Raw genomic sequence first — 12,800 nt, 5'->3', positions numbered from 1 at the left:
ATAACTTTGAATTATTTTTAATTTCTTTATTACTTCTGAACTACTATTCGATAAGATTTATTTCTAGGCAACTAAATTTGTCCGTCTAACAGGCTGTGCAGTGACGTCACTACTGAATTTTCTGAAGATGCAGTCGATGGTGATAGTATAGGTAAGTATACAAAAACCCGCTTTTAGTCCTTTTCTTTGTAATTCTAAACATAATCAATTCAAAATTATCTCCCTACAGAACCGACCTTCAAATTGATGACTGGCCCGCGTCTCTACTTCAATCAGCTATCCATACTTATTATGAGACAGTTGAAATATCTCTGGTCGAAAAAGATATCTTTCCTAATTATTGTAAGTAAATTAATATATAAATATATTTAATAGATAATCTCTTTAATGATTACTATTATTATTATTATTAAAAAATATATCTTATTATTATTATTATTTGTTTTTTTTATTTATGATAAGTCCGTATTGTAAAACTTTCTTTATAATTTTTACGTCACTATGATTATTTTTTGAGAAAGTAAATAAGTAAAAGTAAAAAAGTTACGAAACATCTGTAAAGTTTGTTTTTAATTTCGTTTTCAGCAAGTAGTTATACCTATTTTATGTATTTTTGGTATAACGCTACTTACCAACAATGATTTCATATCGACGGATAATACTCGAGATGATACAAAAATATCCTTAGATCTGGGTGTTTACGATAAAATGGACAAACGCAGAGTATTTTACAGCGTCAGTGAAGACAGTTTGAAGACCATCAGAGATAGAAATCCAAAAGTTGACTTTGAAACTACACCAGACGTTTATGGTGGTAAGCATACAAAAATAATTCATATCGAATCAGTGTTCAATTTATATAATACTGGCATGACGGAATTACGAAACAATAAACTATAGCATATTCGAACAAACTCTTTTTTAAAGTTTCATTTTTTCTTCTAATGTAAATTTAAGTTTCACGTGTCAGAAACATTTTGAAAACGTGACTGTAAAGTGTATACTCCAAAAGTCCAAAGTATGCGTCGATATTAAACAAATAGTATATTCAATTGAATTGTGGACATTCACGCAACATTTCATGGAATTCCTAAATTTAAAAATAAGAAAAATGTGATTTTAATTATGTGAAATTAGACGATTATTCTGATTTTTTTAAATCACTACTTCTTTTATAATAGATAGGCATATAAATTCTTTAGACCAACAAATTAATTATGTTCTGCCGCTGTCCTTTTAATGCCTACTTGGAAATGGGTAATTCCGTATTGAAAAACTAAAAAAAAAAAACGATTTTCAGCGGTTCTTCGCACCGGTAAAAATGACATCATCGAATATAATAAGTACCTATTTGGAATTGAACTTAACAAAACTGATGCCACGGTAAGATTTTTCATGTGTAACACATATTTATACTATAAACGACAAAATTCTCGAAACGTGTTTTTAAATTTCTCTGATGTATTTTTTATCTTTTTGTAGATATTATATACAACAGTGGTTCGTCACGCTGCGCCAGTGGCACTGAATTTACTGACCAATATGATTGCAACTCAGTTGCTACCTTATGCAGATGGTCAAACTATCACTACCTATAACCATCCGATCGACAATTCTTTGGACTCCCAACCAAACAAAGAAGAAGTTAAACATATGTTTGCTGCTGCATTGTGGGCTGTTTTCGTGGCATTCGGTGAGTTATTGAGTATGTATTTAAACAAAAGTTTGTACAGAGATGTTTTTTCTAATCTGTCTTAAGGTCGTTACTTCAATGCAGAGGACGGATTAAATTTGCATCCGTAACGGATCTACTTCTGTTGGCTCCTGTCAAGCGATTTTATCCTACTAGACCAAATTTGGAAGATCTCTCGCTTGATCAGCCTTGTTTATGAATGAAGGCGTAATGTTTTGATCTTCATTATTCCTGACCACAATCGGCTTTGCTAAACTTTTACCTCCACTTTAATTACTAGATCGTTCAATAAGTCCCGAGACTAACCTGGAAATGGCGCATATATTAAAAACTCTTTTGATTTTTAAAAAGTACTGGCTATCAATACAAGAATATGTGTCAAATTTTTAAAAATGGAACAATAAAATTATTGATTTTGAAACATTTAAGTGACGCTACGGTTGTAATTTTGATACAATGGAAAAAAACGAGTTTCGCGTGTTGATAAAACATTGTTTTTTAATGGGAAAAAATACCGTTGAAGCACAGCAATGGCTTATAAAATGTTATGCAGGATCAGCTCCCTCTAAAGCAACCATTTGTCGGTGGTATGCCGACTTCAAACGCGGTCGCATGGACACCAATGATGGGGAACGCTCAGGTTGTCCAAATGAAGCAGTGACTCAACAAAATATTAACCAAGTCCTCAAAATCGTATTGGAAGATCGGAAGGTAAAAGTGCGAGAGATAGCCGAGATAGTGAAGATTTCAGCTGGTAGTGTTTTCACTATTTTACATAAAAATTTGGCCATGAAAAAGCTTTTTTCTAAGTGGGTGCCGCGTTTGCTTACAACTAATCAAAAGGAACAACGTATCAATGATTCAGAGCGATGTTTGGCGCTGATGAATCATAATAAAAAGGATTTTTTACGTCGGTATGTAACAATGCATGTAACCTGGATATACCATTTCACTCCGGAATCCAATCGGCAGGCAGCGGAGTGGAGAGCGGCTGGTGAAAGCCGCCCGAAGCGTCCAAAGACTCAGAAATCGGCCGGTAAGGTTATGGCGTCTATATTTTGGGATGCGTATGGAATACTTTTCATCGACTACCTTGAAAAGGGGTAAAATATAAATAGTGACTATTACATGTGCTTATTGGAGCGATTGAAGTACGAAATTGCGGATAAACGGCCTCACATGAACAAAAAGAAAGTGGTGTTTCACTAGGACAACGCGCCTTGTCACAAGTCCGTGAGAACGATGGCCAAAATTAACGAATTGGGCTTCGAATTGCTTCCTCATCGCCCTTATTCGCCAGACTTGGCCCCCAGCGATTACTGGCAGTTTGCAGACCTCAAAAAAATGCTTCAGGGTAAGAAATTTGAATCAAATAGTGAAGTTATCGCAGCAACGGAGGCTTATTTTGAAGCCAAAGACAAATCGTTCTACACACATGGGATAGAAAAGTTAGAAAAGCGTTGGAGGGACTGTATCGCTCTTGGAGGAGACTATGTTGATGAATAAAAATTAATTTTACAAAAAAGACCTTTTTTTAGTACTTAGTTTTGGGACTTATTGAACCACGTGTTATATAAAGTAGAATTGAGCATTACGGTCTTAATGGTAAAGCTCTTAATCTAATTGCTTTATATCTATCTAATAGAATTCAACACTTATCAATAAACGGAACAAAGTCTTCTGGATCTATACTAAAAATGGGTGTCCCACAGGGATCAATTCTAAGTCCTTTTCTTTTTTAATATGTATAAATGATCTGCCATTTTATGTTAAGGGTATTTGTAATATAGTGCTATTTGCTGATAATACATCGCTTATATTTAAAGTTGATGGAAAAAACGTAAATTATAATGACGTAGACAGTTCCTTATCGCGAATTCAAGGTTGGTTTAAAACAAAGAATTTGGTTTTGAACGCCAAGGAAACCAAGTGCGTTATGTTTGCGTTACCCAATAATAAGCATCCGAGTTATAATTTTGAAATAACTAACATGAGGATTATTGTCAATGATACAACAGTTTTCTTAGAGTTAAATTTTGACTCCAAACTTCAGTGGAATTGCCATTTGTCATCCTTGAATGATAAACCCAGCTCCGCAAAATTCGCAGTAAGAAAAGTACGACAACTGACCGACGTTGTTACTCCATGTTTAATATATTTTAGCTATTTCCATAGGTTATGTCTTACGCTTTGTTACTGTGGGATGATGCTACAAATATTGAGGCTATTTATTTTGCAAAAAAAGGCTGTTCGCGTCGTTTTCAATCTTGGAGCTCGAGGCTAACTAAAAATTGCGTCGCAATATATTTATAAGAGATATATAGATTTAAGACTGCCTATGACAATGTGCACAGAGGTTATGATGGAGATTGGCATCCCAACAAAGCTCGTGCGCCTGACGGAGATGACTCTTAGAAACTCTCAGAGCGTTGTCAGAGTTCAAACAAATGTATCAGAACCCTTCAGAACCAATGACGGCTTAAGACAAGGGGATGCGCTCTCGTGCCTACTATTTAACATCGCTCTTGACAAGTCTATTCACGACTCAAAGATCGAGACCAAAGGCACTATCTACCACAAATCCGTTCAAATTCTAGGGTATGCAGATGACCTCGATGTGATAGGAAGATGCATACCTTGCTCTTGAAAAATCAGCTGCGGAGGTCGGTCTCCGAATTAACATGGCTAAGACTAAGTACCTGAAAGCTCGTAACGCCTACCTTGAAATAGAAAAAAAATTAAAATTAAAATTTGCATGTATTAGAGTAAAAAAGGACATGGGTTCATAAGCCCGTGGATGTATAAGACTTGTTAAAAAAAAAAAAAAAACAAAGTACCTGAAAGCGTCAAAATACCAGCAAACTCTACTACAAGGAATTCACATTGGAAACAACACCTTCGCTAGCGTCAATGATTTCGTATACCTGGGATCCTTAGTAACTGATAACAACGATGTGTATTCAGAAATAAGTAGAAGAATAATGGCGGCTAACAAGTGCTACTTCGGACCACTAAGATACTTACGTTCGAAACTTCTTTCAAGAAGCATAAAACTTCTCTTGTACAAAACCTTACTAAAGCCCATACTCACCTATGGTTCCGAAAGTTAGGTGCTGAGCAAAAAAGACGAAAATTCCTTGTTGGTATTTGAACGGAAAATACTAAGACGCATTTTCGGTGCTGTGATGAAAAATGAGGGACGGCGAACGCGTTATAACCACGAGCTATACCAAATGTACGATGAGCCAAATGTAATTAAGACCATAAAGATCGGACGCCTGCGTTGGGCAGGGCACGTGTTACGAATGGACAACGCCAGAGTACCCAAGCGCTTTTTAGAAGGCCGACCGGAGGGCCGCAGAAGTCGAGGCAGGCCCAAGCTCAGATGGTTGGACGGCGTCGAGCAAGATATCAAGATCTTGGGAGCAACAAGTTGGAGAGAGAAAGCCTCTAAAAGATCGGACTGGAGAGCTTTGCTGGACCAGGCTAAGGCCCACCCGCGGCTGTAATGCCTCATGATGATGATGATGAACATATTTATAACGATATTATGTATATTCACAAGAATATGGATTGTTTTGATATAAATAGTAATAGTGTAAACACTCCTTGGAAGCAACAATAGTTCACTATTCGTTTACCACATTACATGACGATTCTACCAAAACAAATATATAAAAATAAAGTGATGAAAACTCATGTTTAGAAAATTTATTTATATTTATTTACTGCGAGTCATTGCTGAATCGCGCTAGAATATTATAATAACAAATATATGTATACAACGGCGCGAGTAGCGTACGATCGCACGATACGGCTGATCGCAGCCGCTGAATCACGGTGACGTTTGATTCTACAGAATCTATATATATATATATATGTTGCAGTCACAACTCTTAACCAGTCAAAAGTACTATTGACTAGCGAAATCAGTCAAAAGTACTTTTGACTGGACAAGTTGGTCAAAAGTGGTTTTGACTGAAAATTATTGGTTATTAGTACTATTGACTGCAAATTTGCGGTTAAAAATACTTTTAACTAACGCTCTCCGTCAAAAGTAGTTTTAACTGCAAAAAAGCGTCAGTCAAAAGCATTATTAACGCGTTAGATGTGAATAAAAAAGATATTTATTAAATGTGAGTGAAATCAATCAACTCCAATTAAATCACGAAGGTCTGCCTTTCCTTTGTCTATATCTGGGATTGGTATGGTCACATTGTCTTCAACTTTTAGTGGTGGATGAGATTGATCGCTTCCTGTTTTCGTTCTCTTTGCTTGTTTTACTAAATTCAAATGAGCTTTTTTTCTTCTATGTTCTCCTATATCATTGATTCGTTTCTGTTGGGTTCAAATACTTCTTCTTGTTCTTTGTTTTCTCTTTGTTCTTTGATTTCTTCTTGTTCTTTACCTGTTTTTTTTTTGTTTCAATTTTTTCTTCTTTGTCTTGGTTCTCTTCATTATCATCGAAGTTTTGATTCATTTCTGGGATTGCAACTTTCAAGTCTTCTTCGTGTTAGTAGTTGTCCTTGACGGGTACTCGTCGGACCAAAAGGCTATCGACGCCGGTGTTCCTCAGGGATCAGTCTTGTCCGCTACCCTATTCCTGCTGCATATTAACGATCTGCTCGTCACCGGTACCTTTGGGTATGCTGACGACAGCGCAGTGACGGATAGATACTTTTCGAGTGCAAGGGCTAGTAAGGATGTTATCCAGTCTTGTCGAGAGGATATGGTCAGCCGCTTGAACGTCGCCCTCCAGGCAGTCTCCGAATGGGGCGATGCCAATCTGGTCACGTTCAACGCTACAAAAACACAGGCGTGTGTGTTCTCCTCTAAACGGAGCCCTTTACACCTGGCTCCGACTTTCCGGGATGTTTCTGTGGAAATTACCGACTCCCTACAGCTCCTCGGTGTAGAGCTATCGTCCAATCTGAACTTTGGGCAACACATCGAGTCCAAACCAAAAACTACAGCAAAAAAACTAGGTATTCTCTCTAAGGTCAGGCGTTACTTCACTCCAGAACAGTTGCTTCAACTATATCAAGCACAAGTTCAGTCTTGTATGGAGTATTGCTGCCATCTTTGGGATGGATCCGCCAAATACCAACTGGCAACTTTGGACTCGGTAGAAAAACGAGCTAAGAGACTCATAGGTGACCCTACTCTGACAGACACTAAGTTGCAGAGTCTCGATCATCGGCGTAGGATAGCTCGTCTGTCGGTGTTCTACAGAATATATTTCGGTGAGTGTGCGAAGGAATTGCACGATCTAATTCCCCCAACAACCTTCCGCCATCGGGACACTAGGCGCCGTCGATCGTTCCATCCTTATGTCATCGATATGCCACCTACGCGTACAAAACGCTTTGGCTCTACTTTCCTGATGCGCACAGCTAAGGAATGGAACTCGTTGCCCGCGTCTGTGTTTCCCGAACGATACAATCTGGGTGCCTTCAAGGCCAGAGTGAATAGGCTGTTATTAGGCAGGCATGCTCCACCTTCGCCCGCATCGTCACTTAACATCAGATGAGATTGTGGTCAAATGCCTGCCTATTTGTCATAAAAAAAAATAGTAGATTAGATGTTGTTCGCCCCACTTTAGGTTCCGTTCCAAACATTGCTTAATACGGAGACTGCTTTATCCCTGAGTGAAATGCTCTGTTCTTCATGAATTGAACAAATTTAAGTCCATTCGACCAGTTAGTGGTTTAATTGTCTTCCATCCAAGAAGCTAGCATATTTTCAACATCTTGATTAGCCCTTTCCACGGAACTTTGACTTTGATAAATATTTTATTTATTTATTTTTTATTTTTTATTTTTATTTATTCGGAAAACAAACAGTGTTTCATTACAAAAAAAACATATCCAAATGAAAACTATACACCAATTACATGTTTTCACAATTAAATTACAAAAGCTTGTTCACTTGATACAGTTGTATTAAAATAATAAATGCCACCTACGGATCAGTTCGAGAGCCGTCAAACCAAGTGTTCGTCAAAGTAGTTTTGAAATGAAGTGTTGAAGAAGTAAAGAGATCAAGCTGAGTGGATGCCACCACACTATTTAAACTTTTAGCGCCACGAATAAAAAAAGAGTTTTGTCTATAATTTGATGCGGACTGCGGAATGTCTAAACATAAAGGTTGCCTAGATGTTTTATAAGGCACCCTCAAATTAATCTTCGAGAGTAAATGTGGAGAATCTATACGTTTTGAGCAATTTTGGCTAGAAAGACAACGTAGGCAATTTGTCGCCGTTCCCGTAAGGGTAGTAAATGGTGTCTACGGCACCTTGCCTCATAATTGCAATCGTTGATTTCCAGCCTGTACTGTAGATATTTCAAAAATCTACGCTGTATGGACTCAATCCTATCAATGTAGACATTATATCGTGGATTCCAAACCTGTGAACAATACTCGAGAATACTACGCACCAAGGAACAACAAAGGACCTTAATTACCTTTATACTATTAAATTGGGAACTTGACCGAAAAACAAAGCCCATAGTTTTATTAGCCTTTTTACAGATCAGATCTATATGCCTGTCGTATGTTAATTTAGAATCATGCATAATACCCAGATCACGGATCTCATTTACCCTGTGTAACACCTGATCTGTAAATTTATATAGAGTTTTCAGGAATTTAAATTTACGAGTGAAAGTCATACAGTAACATTTCTGAATGTTTAGCTGTAAGTTATTACGAAGGCAATATTGCTCGAAACGTTCCAAATCCTCCTGTAATAGCTTAGAATCGCTTGGTGAATCGATATTTTTAAATATTTTCATGTCATCGGCGTACAGAAGGAAGTTAGAGTGTTGGAAACAGGAGGCTACATCGTTTATAAAAATATTAAAAAGCAAGGGCCCAAGCAATGACCCCTGGGGAACTCCAGAAGGGACATTATTCCAGTTTGATGAGAATCCGTTCACTACTACTGCTTGCGATCTCTTTTCGATATAGGAGGTAAACCATCGGTATAAATTACCATGAATTCCAGCAAAGAGAAGTTTTTGTAGCAATATTTGATGATCAATGCAATCAAAAGCTTTGCTAAAATCCGTAAAAATTGCGTCAACTTGACCCCCAGAATCCATGCCAGTTGTAACAAAATCTGTGCAAGATAAAAGATTAGACGAAGTAGAACGCATCGCTAAAAATCCATGCTGTTCTGGAATAAAGAATGATGATAATGATTGATAAACTTGAGAATACACTATGCGTTCAAACACTTTAGCGAAGAGGCATAATTTAGATATAGGTCTGTAATTCTTGACATCATTTTTACTACCACTTTTATGTATCGGGGAAATAAATGCGGATTTCCAAATACGAGGTACGAGTCCCTCCGAGATTGAGCGCTTGAATATAATAGATAAAGGCACGGAAATTGATTCAGCGCATTTGACGGCAAAGATGGGTACAATCTGGTCTGGTCCTGAACCCTTGGTTAAGTCCAATGCCTTTAATAATTTCTTAATTGAATCTATACTGATTTATATATTACTAATACAAACAGAGACGTTATTTGGGTTTAAAGGTGAATAATTTAAGTTGTTCCTATGTGACAATGGAGAAAGAAAAGTGGATTGGAAAAATGAAGCAAAAAGATCACAAACACCTTGTCCAGTATCCGCAGACTGTCCCTCATAGTATAATTTAGACGGAAGCGAGTTAGAACCCTTATTGTTGGATTTTACAAACGACCAAAACTTTTTTGGTTGTCTAACTATCGCATCTTCCGTGCGTTTTATGTAATTATTGTAGCACTCCTGTTCCAGACGCTTAGCCCTAGTTCGAAGAAGTCGAAAAGTGTCGAGGTCAGCCATATTACCATAAACTTGATATCTTTTATTATATTTATATTTTTCTTTCAGTAGTTTCTTAAGTGAACAGCTATACCACGGTGGAAATGATGAAGAACTTATTATTTTATGAGGGACATGTTTATCTCTAATATTGTATCAGTGGTGGTAAAATATATCAACGGCATTGTCCAAAGGGCTATTGTTCAGGTCCATCGCCCAGTTCACTTCATTTAGTGAGGAAGAAATGGCCTCGTAATCTGCTTTGTCATAAAAATATTTAAGTCTGCGATTAGTTCCAAGTGAGTCATGCAGAGCACAGGTCAAAGTTAGATCTAACGACTTATGGTGAGGGTCCTCTGGTACCAGAGGATCGTCACATGCCGATACACACACGTATTCGTTACACAAAACATAATCAAGTATTCTATTTTTAATATTTCTATTTAAGTTAAACTGATTAAGGTTGCACTCTGCTAGAGTATCGAAAAATAATACCTGCGATTCGCCAACGATCCCATTAGGCTGCAAACAGTTAATCTCACCATTCCAGTTGATGTTGCTTAAGTTAAAGTCACCCAAAATTAGAAATAAGTCGTTCGGACATGAACTAACAATGAGCGACAGCTTCTCTGAGAAGTTTTGCAATTGTGTATTGAAAGAATTACCTAAATTTTCCTTACATAAGTATAGAGTGCAGATGTGAATTTTAATTGAGTGTGATCCCCGTATAGTTTTTTTCGTTGTGATTGTAACCCAGATGTCTTCAGCAGAGGAGTGCCATTCTGGGCGTTCCACTGCGGTTAACCGACGGTGAGTAGCAAGCAATACTCCACCTCCATACCTCAACTGTGTTGATTGATAATTCCTATCACGCCGCCAGACAATATACCTATCATCGAATAATTCATTATCACCTAGACCATCCGGAAGCCAGGTTTCCGTTAGTGAGATAATATCGTAAGAGGACAGGAGCACACCCCGTTTGAACGCGTGAGTCTTGGTGTGTAGTCCCCGAGCATTTTGGTAATACACTTTAAGGTCGTACGAAGCCATCAGTAATCATGATACACATATACACACATATATATCCATATATACCCACACACACATACACATACATGCACACACATACATACATACGCATACATACATACGCATACATATACGTGTAAAAACTTACATACATATACACGCACATACATAAATACATATAAATAGAATCAACGATCTGAGCAAATCCGCAAATAATAGGATTATCAAAAGGGTAAAATAATAATAATATGAGGTACCAATTGTCACTATAGACAACCACAAGACCAGTTGACGTAGGAGTGCAACAATCACTCACTCTCCCACATAACAAAATGAAGTATAACTTCATTATTACATATATATAAGTATGTATATATAACAATATAAATACACTGTCAGGCAGATAATCCCCGAAGGGACGGGTACTCACATTTAATAACAAAGAATACACATCTGTAAAATATAAAAGTATATAATAAATATTTTGTAATAATGGTAATAATAATATACCGTTACGCGTATAGTACTTGGAGGGATAGGCATTTAGAATTATATTAGTATTAATTCGAACTAATTTTATATTAAAATAACAAATAATAACACCATTAAACAGTAGGGTAGATTTGAAATAGTTAATAATGGGTCTTGAGTAGTCGAGGTCATTGACAGGCGAAATTAAACTTAAGTTAAGTAGCGCGCAAACTAAAATGGGCACTACGATAATGTATAAACGTACCCATACAGGTGAACTTTGCGTCAAAGGCTGCATACTCACGTATGATATTAGCTTGAACTCTGCAACACAATTGTATTTATAAATAATATTAAACGATAACAAATAAACGGTGACGGCTCTCAAACCTTGTAACAATGCTTCATATAAAAATAAAAGATTTAAGTATAATAAAGAAGATGTCGAAGTGATATTCAAATTATTCTGACAAGATCCTTCTCGCACCTTATAAAAAATATTGGAGAAGTATCAGACTTCCTAGCCATAATTTTTGAGTGCTTAACCCATATGTATTTGAAGTTGTTATTCTTTGCCAGAGATTTGGCTTTACTCAGCAAAACCTTGTTCCGTTGGGTTAGGTGGTCATTCACGTAACAATATCCAGTAGATGCAAAGCCCAAGTCCGACACCGACAGCCGAGTCTTGCGCGAAGACGAAACAAAATTTTCTTTAATATATCGGTTGTTAAAAGAAACAATTATTGGTTTCTCAACATTCAGTACACGAGTGGGCACTCTGGCAATATAATTGATGTCTTCTTTTTTTATAGGAAAATTACACTTATTACCAATTTTCTGAGTTAAATCATAGAGATCTTCATTATTTTTTTGTGGTATTCCCCTGATTTCAACATTATTGGATCTAGCCCACTGATCCCTAACGTCAAGTTCCTGGTTTAACTTGATTAATTCCTCCCGCAGCCTCGGCACATCATTCACCATCTCCTCAGCTTTAGCTACCCTCGATTCCAAGGACTTTATAGTGCTCGAAAATTGATTTATTGACTCGTGTGCCATTTCTAGCGATGACTTCAGACTGTTGACATCAGATTTGATGGATTTGATGTCTTCCATCAGGGATGCCAATGGAGCCAACTGCAGATTAATATAGTTCAGTTGTTCAAGTATATTGTCCATCTGACTAACCGCTGGTGAGTTAGGAGTCGATGAAAGTGATGGGCCCGCCTTGCACTTCGGACAGCGCCAGTTATTCCTTCTGTCACCAAGCTTCCGAAACCCGGCCTCAGTAACTCCAGCACAACCGAAGTCGTACCGATTTTTACACAAACTACACACTGGACCGTCAGAGTGTTGAAGACCGCAACTCGAGCAGGAAAACATCGTGAAAAGTTTGAGAAACACTAAAATAACTATTCAAACGAACAAGCGTGTGTTTAGCGACAATGCCAAGAGACGACTGGACGACTGTATATAATGTTATATATATTAATCATTTCTTTTGTAACAAAAGCGTACTTTTTTGCCGTTTCATTCTTGAGTCTATTGCGACCATCATGCCCTATAGAAATATGAGCAGCATCAATAATGTCGTAGATTTCCTCAGCCGGCAAAAAATATTTGACAGGTTCTGTTTTTGTAAGTATTTTTTTTTATACCACAAACTTCAATGATGTTAAAGCGTTGTAGTTTACTGTACTGTAATGGTGTTTTCTTTTCATTAAATTTCGCGTCTTCCACATCCATTGCAAACTTTTCAAATGTTTCTTTTGACATCACATTGAAATGAA

The 12,800-nt window shown here is 37.1% G+C and overlaps 1 protein-coding gene across 1 annotated transcript in view; it reads left to right on the top strand.

The window, feature by feature from the left end:
* LOC123661798 (phospholipid-transporting ATPase ABCA3-like) overlaps positions 1-12,800 on the top strand; it is a 62,186-nt gene that overhangs the window by 22,650 nt on the left and 26,736 nt on the right. The window contains exons 16-22 of the mRNA XM_045596738.1: positions 93-151; positions 230-342; positions 586-814; positions 1,301-1,383; positions 1,483-1,693; positions 4,048-4,310; positions 4,804-5,184. Of these exons, the coding sequence (XP_045452694.1) occupies positions 93-151; positions 230-342; positions 586-814; positions 1,301-1,383; positions 1,483-1,693; positions 4,048-4,310; positions 4,804-5,184 (1,339 nt within the window). The remainder of the gene's footprint in view (positions 1-92; positions 152-229; positions 343-585; positions 815-1,300; positions 1,384-1,482; positions 1,694-4,047; positions 4,311-4,803; positions 5,185-12,800) is intronic.

The sequence above is a fragment of the Melitaea cinxia genome, chromosome 17 (assembly GCF_905220565.1).
Source record: "Melitaea cinxia chromosome 17, ilMelCinx1.1, whole genome shotgun sequence".
Classification (NCBI taxonomy): domain Eukaryota; kingdom Metazoa; phylum Arthropoda; class Insecta; order Lepidoptera; family Nymphalidae; genus Melitaea; species Melitaea cinxia.
This window is presented reverse-complemented; position numbering and strand designations above follow the sequence as displayed.